This window comes from Lotus japonicus, chromosome 5, assembly GCF_012489685.1.
Source record: "Lotus japonicus ecotype B-129 chromosome 5, LjGifu_v1.2".
Classification (NCBI taxonomy): domain Eukaryota; kingdom Viridiplantae; phylum Streptophyta; class Magnoliopsida; order Fabales; family Fabaceae; genus Lotus; species Lotus japonicus.
In genome coordinates this window covers 4,749,644-4,764,630 of record NC_080045.1, presented here as the reverse complement: position 1 = coordinate 4,764,630, position 14,987 = coordinate 4,749,644, and the positions used below count along the sequence as shown (strand labels likewise).

The window sequence follows — 14,987 nt, the reverse complement described above, 5'->3', positions numbered from 1 at the left end:
TTTACATGTGGAGATGTTTTCCTCTCCAACCTAAATCAGTGACTATTGATTAGCATAGAACAATGAATTAGTGAATTTTTCCCGATTTTGATATGACATATTAAGTTTGAAGATATGTATATCGTCAGAACGCAATAAAAAATTTGAGCAGATTTTAAGGTTTGAATATTGTAAATATGTGAATGCAGAGTGTGACTTATAGCTGGTAACTTAAATACCAAGTTTCTGATAATGCATAATTTTTTTTAAGATTTGGTGGTGCAGAGCTCAGAAAAAGCTCCCAATTTGCATTTGGAACTTAGCTCTAAAGCAGAGAGAAAGAATGTAAACGTAGGGAGCAGGTCCTTGAGTAAATATAATGCCAAGAAAAAGAATCTATAAAGCATATATATCACCTTTATTAATTTTATTTGTGGTTAATAGAAAATCATCTCTGTTAATTATGATTTGGACACTACTTTCATTTTATTTAATTTGTGTCATGGACAAATATAATTTTTTTTGTTACAATATATATATATATATACACATAAATGTTGTTCTTTTATTTTATTTTCATCTAAAAAATTGTATATATAAAATAATAAAAAACACAGAAAAATGTTTTCTTGTACATGTCTGTTGTCAAAAACAGTAATCATATATGAATCTTGTCTACAATATAAATACAAAAAATAAAAATTTTAAAATGACATTAATATAAATTCAGTCAAACTGTGATGCGTTTTTTATTATTATTTTATGCATTCTAAACTTTTAATTTGACAACAAAAGATTGTGCTCAGACAACTAATTAGTCAATCAATAAACGTGCCCATTGGTTACTATAGGAGTGGGTTCCCATGAATTAGATAAAAGAAAGTGAGAAATGAATTGAAACAGCACTCTAAGTCCAGGGAAAATTGAATGATATTTCATCTCAATTCATTTAAATGTTTCAATCATTTTTTAATCTTGAAATGCGTGCAATCTAGTGTCAACATATCCACAGCCTCAATGTATATTATAATTTTTTTATAAAGTCATTGTTATAAAGTATGCTTGCTTACACGAAGAATAATTTCATAATCCATCATAGTCATAACGGAGTAAAATCAATTTTAAATGATAATATAGATATTTAGAAGTTATTTTGATAATTGATTTCCCTTTTTTGGTTACAGATAATTAATTTCCCTTTAAACATAATTGTGTAAGAAGGTAGAGAGTAACTAAATCACATTTTTCATAAATATATTAAGTATAAATCATATTATTTTAATTCATGTTAACCAATTTGCTGATGTTCAATTCTTCTATCGCTCATCCAAACACACTACAATTGATTTGAAAGTTAAGATGGATTCTAAATATAAGATTTGTGATTATTTGTGAGTAGCTTCTACATTTCCGAATTAATTTTAGTTGGTAAAAGCATCTGCCACCTCTTGCATGCTTTGAATTTGATCTAGTCTTACTCCACACTTTCCATACCCTATTGCCCCCTTATCATCTTCTCCTCCTTCATTCCCTTTCTTCCTTAATACTCCTCCAAACTCCACCTTTTCTGATCAGAACAATATTAATCTATGCATAAGAATTTGTAAGGAAAAAAGAGAACTAAAAAGAAACTAAATCTCTTGCAGGAAAAAAAGATGGTTCATTGGATACATGTTGCGGTGGTAGCAGCCACCACGGGGAGTATTGCAACCCTTTTTCTGGTTTTCATGTGGCGCCGGTGTCATCACAAGAGAGATCATCTTGATCAGAGGAGCAGGAAACAAGGCAATTTTTTTGTGTTTCATAATGGAAGAGGAGATTTGTTCAGCTGGGCTGATCATCCCTACCTTGCTGCTGATGCTGTTGAAAATGGATGGTCTAGATTTGCATTCACCAGCTACAATAGCAACATATCATCATCTAGTTCAAAGAGATCAACCATTTTAGGAGCATGTGCAGCTGGTGAAAATGGAAGAGAATCTGAGGCTGAGATAAGCTGGGATGTGTGTCATGGATCAAGTGAATTTATGCAGAAGATAAGGCTCAATTCTGGGTTGAAGAAAGATGTCCATCCAAATTACAACTCTTCCATGAGTGTTGCTTCTTCTGTCATTAGAGCTGCTCTGCCTCTACCTGGCCCTCCATTGGGAAACTATGCATTCCCACAAGAAGCCTATTTTGAAATCACCATCTTGAATTCTCAAGGTGATGATCATGATCAAGTGGTTAGGAAGAGAGAAGGGGAGAAGACAAAACTCCTCATTCAAGATGGTTCAAATGCTAAGAGTAATTTGGGCAATGTTGAGGATATGAAACTTGATGGTACAGAGGGTGGGAAGAGTGGTTCAGTGATGTTCTCATTGGGTTTAACAGCAGGAGGAGCTGTTCCTCTAAGAATCCCAGGCACCTACCCTAGGAGCATTGGATTCAACTCAAATGGTTCTGTCTTTTTTGATGGTAACTAAATTACCTGCACTTGTCTTATTGCTTGTCATGTTAACTATTAGAATTCAGGTTAGGGTTAACTCTACCGCAAAAACTAACTTATTGGGTGACAATTGCTTTACCCTATATAGACTTATTTGATCACATCTCTTTTCAATTTAGGACTTCTCTATACACACCCTTCACATGCTGAACATCTTAAGCGTGAAACTACTGAACTTCTAAAATTTGAGTTTAAGCCCAACTCAACCCAAAAAAACTAGCTTTAAAGTGATGATTGTTTTACCCTTTATATAAACTTATTTGACCATATATTTAGTTAATGTGGTACTTCATAATATTCCACTTTAGTTGCATTTGAGGGAATAAAGTTTCATCCACACCTCTCTTTGAGGTGGAGAGAGGTGGAATGAGGAGAGAGATAGGAAGAAAAGAAAAAGTAAGAGAGAGAAAGGATGAGATGTGATAGATGATAAGATGAGAGAAATAGAAATAAAAAGAGGTGGATATGAAGTGTTTAAAAAATGAGGTGTGTATATATCATTACTCCATTTGAGGCCTTAAGGCTGTTTATTCATACAAGGTACAATTTGTGGTTAGGTGACACTGATAAGTGCAAAACAAATTCACCGGTCACAAAGTAGCTTTGTGGTCATAAAGGCAACAGCAGCATACACTAACAAAAAGACAGATTTCCAATCCTCATCTAAAACATCAACACTTTGAGTTTGAAAGGCCCACAAGAAATGTTTCATGGTCAAAAGTATAAATACAATGTCATCAATAAGTCAAACGCTAACTAAGGGAAATTGTTAAAAAATTTAAAATGGAAGGCTTTTTTGGGGAAAAAACAACTTTTGAAATTACTGATGTATTAAGTTTTGTGGTTTTTTTTATTAGTTTCTAATTCTTGATTCATTGAATAGCCTTAGCATGACTCTAAATAATAGTTGACTAGTTATAGTTACTACCACTTGGTAAAACATGGTAGTGTTATGTTAGTTGTGCTATTAGTTCAATGTATGTTAATGTGGTTTTGATTCATGCAGATTTTCTTTCTGTTCCTTTGAAGACATCATCTAATTGTAAAATTGGTTACAGGAATGAAACTTATATTGGAATCTGAGAAGGCTCAATGGGCAGGAACCAATACAATAGCTGGCTGTGGATTTGATCCAAGAATGAAGAAGGTTTTCTTCACATTAGGCTCAGAGTTAGTGCATGTGATTCACTGTCAATTAGTGGAATTTGGCACTCCACTTTTCCCAACTTTGGCTGCAAACACAGACATTGAGGTTTTAGTTAATTTTGGACAAAGTGCATTCAAATATGCACCTGCAAATGCAAACAGAACACCAAATCCATGCTTCATAGCCCCACTTGTGTATTCTTCTGGTGCTACCCTGGGCTATGATGACAGCAAGGAGCTATTCTCCATGGGAAGGATTGATTCTCAGTGGCTTAATCAATCCACACCCAAAGGGAATCACAGTAATTATGTGAATAACAATCGAGCTTCCGAGTTTGATGAGGAATCAGAGGCTGATCTATTTGAAATTGTGTTGGATGGTTCTGAAAAATCTCCAAAATCATAGCTTGTAGTTGTCAAATACTCAAATGTAGTTGTCTTGTCTTTGGGAATTAACTTTGTTGCTGCTTGTTCAAACATTTGGCACAGGCATCAACTTCATTCGGAAGCATCTCAGCATCAGCAAGAAGGGCTTAAAAGAATCAATGCCTATACATGAATATTCAAAACACAACACAGAAAGAGATTCTCATGTACATGGAGATTTTTTCATCACTTGCGGAGGCTTTAACACTGGCTACTAACTAGTTATACAGTTTTGGTATATTAAATGTTTTTTCTCCTTTGATGGCTAAGCATATGGCTTTGCTTCTTAGAAGAGAACATTCTCACTTCAGTGTAAATATTATCCCAATTCATTTATCTTAAATATTATTGGTTCATATAAGATGTGGTTAAACAACTCACGAGGTAAGTTAGACACTATGATCGGTGCTACGTGTGAGACTAAAAGATTAGTGTCTAGTAGCTTCATTATTTGCCAAAAATCAGCTTAATAGCAGTGGCGACTAGCCAATGAAATGGAATAACAAAACTACCACAATGCTGAAGGTTCTGATCTACCAAGCACACAAAAAAAGTGTTGAAGTTGGAATTTCACTGCCATGTATATCCCAGTATTTTACCCATTCGTAGTGATGAGTGGTTTTTTTTCTTTTCCAGATGTTTAATTTCTGATCAAGCAGGCCTGATTGGTAGTGTTTTTTCATAGCGTTGCTTTCATTAGAGTTTGAATATTTGTAAGTGCCATATGTTTTGGCCCAGCCCTTAGTCTAATCTCTCAACAACAACAAAACTTGTACCTTAATTTTTTTTCAAAGTACCTTAACCTTATTTTTATTTTTTCAAATCCTTAATCTTAATCAAACAAGTGAGAATACCAACAAGGTAACGCAACTGATAGATAGTTAAATTCCTTAAATATTTAGTACAATGTTTGATCCCTTGGCGGTGCATATGAAGAAACATTTACTGGGAGATGTCTACCCACTTAACATGATCTTAAGTCTTGAGGGATTAGTCTCATTCTTGTCGGCATAGGGATACGTTAGAAAAAAAAAGTATGAACACAGTATTGGGCCTCATCTAAAATGAAACCTCAAAAGACATCTTCTAAGCCCAAAAGAGTGTTCTTGTAAAAAAACAAAATATCTTGTAGTACAGACGAAGATGTTCCTTCACATTTTTCTGGGGACCTTATCACCAAGAAAGCAATGCCAGGGAGCAAAGCATGAATCCCCTCTCCCTCCTCCACACCGCAAATGCACCACCACCACCATGCCCTCTCCTCCACCACCACCGTCAAAAACCCACCACAGTCTCAGTCTCAGTCTTATTCCCGCACAGACACAACAGATTCCGATGCTGCTCCTCCATCGAGATCGACATGGTGAGAGACAACAAGACAGGCTCCTACGCCGCTAAACAGAACAAGGTCGTCGTCCTCTGGGACCTCGACAACAAACCCCCCCGCGGCCCACCGTACCACGCCGCCGTCTCCCTCAAAACCCTAGCCGAATCCTTCGGCGACGTCGTCGACATCTCCGCCTACGCCAACCGCCACGCCTTCATCCACCTCCCTCAGTGGGTCCTCCACGAGCGCCGCCAACGCAAAACCACCGACATCCTCGAGAAAAAGGGCATCGTCACGCCCTCTGATCCCTACGTCTGCACCGTCTGCGGCCGCAAGTGCAAGACCAATCTCGATCTGAAGAAGCACTTCAAGCAGTTACATCAGCGCGAGCGGCAGAAGAAGCTGAATCGCATGAACTCGCTCAAGGGGAAGAAGCGACAGCGGTTTAAGGAGAGGTTTATTCGTGGGAACCATAAGTATAACGAGGCGGCCAGGACGCTTGTGACGCCCAAGGTTGGGTATGGTTTAGCCTCGGAGCTGCGGCGTGCTGGGGTTTTTGTCAAGACGGTGGAGGATAAGCCTCAGGCGGCGGATTGGGCGTTGAAGAGGCAGATGCAGCATTCCATGAGTAGAGGGATTGATTGGTTGTTTTTGGTTTCAGATGATTCGGATTTCTCCGAGATGTTGAAGCGGGCCAGGGAGGCCAATTTGGGGACCGTGGTGGTCGGGGATGCCGATAGGGCATTGGGGCAGCATGCTGATTTTTGGGTTCCCTGGATTGCGGTCGAGAAGGGCGAGGTTTCGGAGATGGATTTGAAGAACAGGGAGAGGAGGAGGAGAAGAACAACAACAGAGGATTCGCCGGATGGCTTGTTTTTCAATGAGGGTGATGAGGAATTGGATGATGATTTTGTGTTGGTGTATAGTGAGGATGATGATGATGATGAGGAGGACTACACAGATGATGAGGATGAAGAAGAAGGAGGGTTTTATTCTTTATAAATGAAGTTAGAATTGATTGGAGATTTCTGAATCAATTACCCAAATAGAGACACTGATTGATAGAAAGTTTGGATTAGCTTCTCTCTCATCATAATCAATTCAGGCACCCATAAGGTACCCCATAAGCTTCTCCATATCATTTGATTTTGGCTTTTGAATCAATTGTAGAAGCATGAAAAAACATGCACTTGGTGGTGCTAAGTTGAAGTGGGGATAGTGTTCTGTTGTTAAGTTATGTATAATTGGAGGGTTGCAATGCTTTTTGTCATTGAAAAAAGTCTGTTTATTTGTTTTTTAAATGTTGCCTTCTGCTATTTTCTTGATCATACTGCTAAGGCTAGTGCTGCTTAGGAAAATGTTTCCTTCACACCATTTCCACCTCCATTTTTTGGAGAGATATAAGAATAGAAGAGAGAAATGAGGGATATGATGAGTAATGTGATATGAACTAGTTAGAAACAGAAGAGTGAGATAGATAGCAAGAAAAAGTGGGTGAAAATGATATATAAGAGAAACTGGGTGTGATTATATTAAACTTGTGCTGCTTAATGTTCAGGCTTGCAATCCTTCCCCCTCCTTGAATAGTGTTGCAAACCCACACTCTAGGCCCAGATTTGGCAAAGTCTATGAGAGGAGGCCCAAGCAAGGGACAGCTGTAACTGAAGATCCACCTTCTAGAAGCTTGGATCCCAAGATAACCGACTAATGAGGTGGCAACACCCACATGGGTGAGGGGGGGGACCATAGGGTATCAACCTAGGGAATATATGTTGGTTTTGGAGAGAGAGTGAGGTAGGCAGAAATTAGTCTGGACTGGGAGAGATTGAGCACTCTCGAATTGCTCAAGTTTATCTTGTTATTTTCCTTGTCATTTCCTTCTTGTATTTCCCTAAACACTGCTTCTGGGTTCATACCAGAGGATTCAGTGCCTTAATAGCATTCAATTTTCTTCTTTCCTATTACATTTTTCTGGTACCTAACATTGGTATCAGAGCTCCCGATCCAAAGGGAGCTTTGTATGGTACTCACCCGCAGCGCTATGGAGAATCGGGTTGACAACTTGGAGCGTTCCCTCACCGAGATGAAGGAAGTGGCTCACGAACAGTTTGAGGAGCTCCGACGACTCTTCCTGAGTCGCAACAACCGACGACTCTTCCTGAGTCGCAACAACCGACAAAGGGGTCGTTCCAACACCCCACGCCATCGAAGAACCTCACGCGATGCGAGCTCAGTCACCGCAAGGAGAAGCGATATCGGGTCACAACCCGGGTCGCGCTCTTGGTCTCGAGCTGCGACGCACGATCGTGAGCAGCACGAACACTATCATCATCGTCACCATCTGCGAGCGGTCACGGGAAGGTGAGTCGACATTCCGATGTTCAACGGAAGCGACACGTATGGCTGGATAACGAAGGTCGAGCGTTTTTTCAGACTCGGTCGGGTCGAAGAGAGGGAGAAGATCGAGATGGTGATGATCACCATGGAAGGTCGTGCCCTCAGCTGGTTCCAGTGGTGGGAAGAGCAAGCTCAGGAGCGAGCTTGGGAACCGTTCAAACAAGCTCTGATCCGCCGTTTCCAACCGGATCTTGTCCAGAACCCGTTCCGACCTCTGCTCAGTGCCAAACAGAAGGGTAGCGTCATGGAATATCGAGAAGCCTTCGAGCTCTTAGCTGCACCCATGAGAAACGCTGACAGGGAGGTGTTAAAATGGGTATTCCTGAACGGTTTGCAGGAAGACATCAAGGCTGAAATGAAATTGTACCCAGCTGATGACCTCGCTGAGCTGATGGACAGAGCACTGCTGCTCGAGGAGAAAAACTCCGCCATGAGAGGAGGGAAACTGAGAGATGATGATAAACGTGGGTGGAAGGAGAAAGGAGGAACTGGGGGAAGGTATTTTCCCAGTACTGGAGACAACAAGGGGAGGTTTGCTAACTCTGCTGCGAATCACCAAAACAGAGGGGGAACTGGAACTGCTGAAAATGATGGGAAAACTCTTGTGAACAAAGGGGGAACAGGAAGCAATGAAGGAAAAATTCCTGCGAAGAAGTGGAATGGAGGGCAAAGGCTCTCTCAAACCGAGCTGCAGGAAAGAAGTAGGAAGGGGTTATGCTTTAAGTGTGGGGGAGAAGTGGGGAAGGGAGCACATATGTGCCATGAGGAATTATCAATTGATTCTGGTAGAGGGGGAGGAGGAAGAAGAGGTTTTCGAAGAGGCTGAGGATGGGGAATTCATTTTGGAAGGAAAGGTGCTGCAATTATCCCTGAATAGCAAGGAAGGGTTAACCTCTAATAGATCTTTCAAGGTCAAAGGAAAGATTGGGAGCAGAGAAGTTCTGATATTGGTGGATTGTGGGGCAACCAGCAACTTCATTTCACAAGAGCTGGTGGTGGAACTAGACATACCTGTGATTGCCACTTCAGAGTACATAGTGGAGGTGGGAAATGGGGCTAGGGAGAGAAATTCCGGAGTATGTAAGAACCTGAAGCTAGAGGTTCAGGGGATTCCCATTACTCAACATTTTTTCATCCTAGGCCTAGGGGGAACAAAAGTGGTGCTAGGAATGGATTGGCTTGCTAGTCTTGGCAACATTAGAGCAAAATTCCAAAAGCTGACCATTCAATGGGAGGTTCAAGGACAGAAAATGTTCTTACAAGGGGAACCATCCTGGTGTAAGATTGCTGCAAGATGGAAATCTATTAAAAAGACTATGGAGAAGGAGGGGGAAGCATATTACCTCTCTTATGAGGGGTTGACTGAGGATCCAAGGATTGCAACTGAGATTTCAGAAGAGATAGAGGGAATCCTAACAGAATTTCCTGAAGTTTTTCAAGAGCCAAAGGGGCTACCTCCCAAGAGAGCAACAGATCATGCCATTTTGCTTCAAGAAGGAGCTTCCATACCCAACAGTAGACCCTACAGGTTTCCATTCTATCAGAAAAATGAGATTGAAAAATTAGTAAAAGACATGCTCAAGGCAGGGATCATTAGACCCAGTACAAGTCCTTTTAGTAGTCCTGCTATATTGGTGAAAAAGAAAGATGGAGGGTGGCGATTTTGTGTGGATTATAGAGCCCTCAACAAGCTTACAATCCCTGACAAATTCCCTATACCAATTATTGATGAACTGTTAGATGAAATAGGAGCAGCTGTGGTTTTTTCAAAACTTGATTTGAAATCTGGTTATCACCAGATTAGAATGAGAGAGGAAGACATTCCTAAGACTGCTTTCAGAACCCATGAGGGCCACTATGAATACCTAGTCCTACCATTTGGCCTATCCAATGCACCCTCAACCTTTCAAGCACTCATGAACCAAGTCTTGAAGCCCTATCTTAGAAAATTTGCACTTGTATTTTTTGATGATATCTTGATCTACAGTGAGAGTGAGGAAAAGTATAGGGAACACTTGAGGAAAGTTTTGCAAGCTTTAGAGGATAACCATCTGGTGGCAAACCAAAAGAAATGTTCTTTTGGTCTACTGGAATTGGTGTATTTGGGGCATGTGATATCAGGACAAGGGGTAGCTGCTGACCCTAACAAAATCAAAGATATGTTGAACTGGCCCACTCCAAAAGATGTGAAAGGATTAAGAGATTTCCTTGGGTTAACAGGGTATTATAGGAAATTTGTGAAGAATTATAGTAAGCTGGCCCAACCTCTCAACCATTTACTCAAAAAGAACAACTTCAGTTGGAGTGAAGAGGCAGCTCAGGCTTTTGAGAATCTGAAGGTGATCATGACAACTGTGCCAGTTTTGGCAGTGCCAAATTTTGCAAAAACCTTTGTCCTAGAGACTGATGCATCAGGAAAAGGGTTAGGAGCTGTACTAATGCAAGATGGGAAACCAGTGGCTTATATGAGTAAGACACTTTCAGAAAGAGCACAGGCCAAGTTTGTATGTGAGAGAGAATTAATGGCAGTAGTGATTGCAGTTCAGAAATGGAGACACTATCTCCTAAGGCAGAAATTCATCATACATACAGATCAGAAGAGCCTAAGATTCTTAGCTGAATAGAGGTTGATGGGAGTGGAACAACAGAAATGGGTATCCAAATTAATGGGATTTGATTTTGAAATCAAATACAAGCCAGGGATTGAGAATAAGGCAGCAGATGCCTTATCCAGAAAAATGCAATTCTCAGCTATATCTTCAGTTCATTGTGCAGATTGGGAGGATTTAGAAACTGAGATTATGGCAGAGGAAAAATATAGGAAAATCATGCAAGAGCTGGTCACTCAAGGCACTTTTGTGGCAGGGTACCAATTGAGGAGAGGGAGATTACTTTATAAAGGAAGGATTGTCATTCCCAAGGGGTCTGGGAAAATTCTCACCATATTACAAGAGTTCCATGACTCTAAACAAGGAGGGCATGCAGGCATTTTCAGAACCTATAAGAGGATTTATGCTCTCTTTTTCTGGGAAGGGATGAAGCTGGATATTCAGAGTTATGTACAGAAATGTGAAATCTGTCAAAGGAACAAATATGAAGCACTCAGCCCAGCTGGTTTCCTACAACCACTACCCATCCCTACTCAGGTATGGACTGACATTTCCATGGATTTCATTGGGGGGCTACCTAAAACCATGGGAAAAGACACAATACTGGTAGTAGTGGACAGATTCACCAAGTATGCTCACTTCTTTGCACTCTCACACCCTTATAATGCAAAAGAAGTTGCAGAACTCTTTATCAAGGAGGTAGTCAAACTACATGGATTTCCTACATCCATAGTCTCTGATAGAGACAGAGTTTTCCTAAGCACCTTCTGGACAGAACTATTCAAATTAGCAGGAACCAAATTGAAATTTAGTTCTGCATACCACCCACAAACAGATGGACAGACTGAGATTGTAAACAAATGTGTGGAGACCTATCTTAGGTGTGTGACTGAGACCAAACCCAAACAGTGGCCTAAGTGGTTGTGTTGGGCAGAATTTTGGTACAACACCAACTACCATTCTACCATCAAAACCACACCCTTCAAGGCATTATATGGGAGGGAAGCACCTGTGATCATCAAGGGGACTGATTCTTTAACTTCAGTAGAGGAAGTTGAAAGGATGACTGCTGAGAGGAACCTACTTCTGGAAGAGCTCAAAGAAAATCTGGAAAAAGCCCAGAACAGAATGAAACAGCAGGCCAATAAACACAGGAGAGATGTGCAGTTTGAGATTGGGGACATGGTATACCTCAAGATACAGCCTTATAAGCTCGAAAGCCTGGCTAAAAGGAAAAATCAGAAGCTTAGTCCAAGGTACTATGGACCCTTTTTAGTGATAGACAAGATCAACCCTGTTGCTTACAAGTTGCAATTACCAGAGGGCAGTCTAGTCCATCCAGTATTTCACATTTCCTTGCTCAAGAAGGCAATTAATGAGGGAACTCCTTGCCAACCATTACCCAGCTCATTAACAGAAGATTGGGAGCTCTTAGTAGAACCAGAAACTATTCTGGGAACAAGACAGAAGGAGAATGGGAGCATTGAAGTTTTGGTTAGATGGAAGGATCTTCCAAGTTTTGAAGATTCCTGGGAAGACTACACTGCTCTGCTGGAACAATTCCCTAATCATCACCTTGAGGACAAGGTGATTCCTCAAGGGGGGAGAGATGTTGCAAACCCACACTCTAGGCCCAGATTTGGCAAAGTCTATGAGAGGAGGCCCAAGCAAGGGACAACTGTACCTGAAGATCCACCTTCTAGAAGCTTGGATCCCAAGATAACCGACTAATGAGGTGGCAACACCTACATGGGTGAGGGGGGGGGACCATAGGGTATCAACCTAGGGAATATATGTTGGTTTTGGAGAGAGAGTGAGGTAGGCAGAAATTAGTCTGGACTGGGAGAGATTGAGCACTCTCGAATTGCTCTAGTTTATCTTGTTATTTTCCTTCTTGTCATTTCCTTCTTGTATTTCCCTAAACACTGCTTCTGGGTTCATACCAGAGGATTCAGTGCCTTAATAGCATTCAATTTTCTTCTTTCCTATTACATTTTTCTGGTACCTAACAAATAGATTTTATGAATGAGATGAAAGTCATGAGGATAGATTGCACACTGCAGTTTGGCACGGGCACTGAAGTTACAAGTGTCCATTATGGCATAGTTGAGTTCAACAATATGATATGCTTTGATGTTTATGGCTTGTGTCTGGCTCTGTCATGTTAAGTATGTATGGAGAGCAAACGGATAGACTTCTTTTTTGTTATCATGGAGCTCAACCATAATATTTTTTTTTATAATTAGCTCAACCATAATATTATTATTATTATGGACAAAACTTATGTGCAGTACCTTAGGTACTGGTTTTACTGCTTTACTATTAGCCGATCATTGTAGAATATGCGGACTATTATTTTCACATCATTAAATCCAATTCTAATAACCTCACTCTGTTAATGAATTACTCTCTCTTATCAACATAAGAAGGATCTATTGAAGACAAAGAGAAACAATGGCTAAGAGATCATGAGAGGAGAGATGGGGTCTAGCCTCCTGGTCACGACGCTCTTTAATGACTCAGAAGAAAAGAGACTGCGAAGGTGACGAGATGAACATATAAGATACATTGTTGTAATGTAGGCACAATGGGCTAGGTTTGTGGTATCGTTATGGTCCGCCGGCGGCGCGGTTACATGGTGAAGCTGCGGTTTTGGCGGTGTGAGGCAGAGGGCTCAATGAAGACTCTCTTTCTTAGGAGTTTTGCGACTGGAGGCAGGACATGGCGGTGAACTTGGTTGGCTTAGGTGGTTGTCGTGGTGGAAGAACGGCGTCTGAGTGCAGAGGACGGTTTAGCCTCTTGGAAGTTATATGAGATCTGATAAAGGTTGGGAAGATACCTCCATGGAAGAACCTAAGAAGGCTCGTGAGTTCAGCTATTTCTACATTTTCACTGTAAATTGACATTTTTTTTCTTGGACTATGTAAAGATTGATTCTGGTATATTGTTTCTTTTAGGCTTAATTAAGTTTTTGATCCATAACCTTTGGCATAAATATGACTTTAGTCCCTCGTTGGCGTAAGTGTGGGGAGTGGTCCCCAGTTTTTGGACAAATAGTTGGCTTTGGTCTCTCCGACCGTTTGGGTTAGTGTCGGAGCTCCAAGAAACTCATGTGGCATTGCCACGTCATTTAATGAGTCAAGATGACTTTTTTTTTTCTATTTCATTTAAAAAATAAATTTTTAACACCACTAACCTCACTAATTAACCTTTAACCAGCACTAATTAACATTCTTCTTAATTAATTTAAAAAAAAAAAAAACTCATCTATCTTCTTATGAGCATTTTTTTCTTCATCTTCTTAATCATCTTCTTCAACCCAAATTTTCCAGAAAACTCAACAACTACAATCTTCAACTTATGTTCTTCAATCCTCTTCAACCTATACTAGCACAAAACTTCAAAGTCTAAATTTCTAACTTGTTATTTTTCTTTCTCTTCTCTCTCCAACTCAAACCCATTTTCCTCCTCACTTGTTTTTTTAGCAAATCATTACTCTTTTTAATCATGTGCTGCAATTGCGCCTTTCCTTCCCGGCCTATTGCGCTTTTTCTTCTTCCCCCGAGTCCCGATGCTGCAATTGGGTTTGTGGTGTTGCAGATGTGGAAAAGAAAGTTTCATTCATGAAGAGTAAAAAGAAGAAAAATATCATGAACATAAAGAACCAATTTTTACTCATGTGAAACACCTAAATCAACAAACCCACACACATCAAAGAGTAGCAGCTTTATCTACTTACACTATCAGATCTAACAACCCATATGTAGTTTGAGTGGCAGACCTGGATCTGGTAGACGTCAATTGCAGCTCATGGACTTCTCTCACCATTAAGCCAACCTCTCTTTCGGTTTTGATCGAGAAGCTTCTAGAACCTACTAGAGTAGGTTCAATTTGGGAATTTTTTGTTTGTTCAATCTCACTATTTGTTGTTATGTTGCTGTAATGGAGGTGTTGTGATTGTCGGTATTACAAAAGCTCCTACTTGCTGATTCCATGTTGGACGGTGAAAATGGCAAAAGAAGGTGTGGATCAGTAGCAGATCCAGGACCCCGTGGTCCGGGGGTTTAAAATTTTCAAATGAACACATCGGTAAAAATATAATTAAAAACAATTTTAATATGTTTATTCTATAATTAAAAACAGACTCAACTTCACTATACCAAAAATATAAACAATTGCAATTTCTAATACAATAATACTAAATCAATAAATTGGGGATTGAGAAAACAGAAATTGAAAGTGAACATAGTCTAATTGAGTGGTATTCTAAAACTGTTTTACCCCGTGCATCACAGTTAAACCCTAAACCCGATATTAATTCTCTCATTCACCTAAATTAATATTTATCTAATTAATAAGCTAAATATATACTTGTGTCTACTAAGCTAATTAACATTGATGCAAATGTCTACTAGGTACAATGGCAAAGATAAATGTTCCTATGTTTTTACCAATTTGAATCCTGGGCCTTTTTTTTGTCGCTGCATCCCTCTGCTAGCAGAGATTACAAAGCTTATTAATAATTCAATAGTAAAATAATGGGCTTGCATCCAGATAATTAGCATAAAGGCCCAAAGACTCATACTTATTTAGAAACCCTATTATGTTCAATCTC

At 40.0% G+C, this 14,987-nt stretch overlaps 2 protein-coding genes across 3 annotated transcripts; both read left to right on the top strand.

Moving 5' to 3' along the window:
* Nucleotides 1-1,300: 1,300 nt before the first annotated feature.
* On the top strand, nucleotides 1,301-4,382 carry LOC130721542 (uncharacterized). The gene is made up of 2 exons (XM_057572342.1): nucleotides 1,301-2,436; nucleotides 3,526-4,382. The coding sequence occupies exons 1-2, from the start codon at nucleotides 1,635-1,637 to the stop codon at nucleotides 4,017-4,019; spliced, it is 1,296 nt and encodes a 431-aa protein (XP_057428325.1). The 5' UTR covers nucleotides 1,301-1,634; the 3' UTR covers nucleotides 4,020-4,382.
* Nucleotides 4,383-5,183: 801 nt separating this feature from the next.
* On the top strand, nucleotides 5,184-13,367 carry LOC130720620 (uncharacterized). 2 transcript variants are annotated; one of them, XM_057571289.1, is made up of 2 exons: nucleotides 5,184-6,482; nucleotides 12,802-13,367. In XM_057571289.1, the coding sequence occupies exon 1, from the start codon at nucleotides 5,244-5,246 to the stop codon at nucleotides 6,366-6,368; it is 1,125 nt and encodes a 374-aa protein (XP_057427272.1). In that variant the 5' UTR covers nucleotides 5,184-5,243; the 3' UTR covers nucleotides 6,369-6,482; nucleotides 12,802-13,367. The 2 variants fall into 2 exon arrangements, with proteins under 2 accessions (XP_057427272.1, XP_057427270.1); XM_057571287.1 differs by having other exon boundaries at nucleotides 12,799-13,367.
* The last annotated feature ends 1,620 nt before the right edge of the window (nucleotides 13,368-14,987 follow it).

Coding starts and splice junctions, on each gene's coding strand:
- LOC130721542 (XM_057572342.1), top strand. CDS start 1,635: ATGGTTCATTGGATACATGTTGCGGTGGTAGCAGCCACCACGGGGAGT. Junction 2,437..3,525: donor TGGTTCTGTCTTTTTTGATG/GTAACTAAATTA, acceptor AATTGGTTACAG/GAATGAAACTTATATTGGAA.
- LOC130720620 (XM_057571289.1), top strand. CDS start 5,244: ATGAATCCCCTCTCCCTCCTCCACACCGCAAATGCACCACCACCACCA.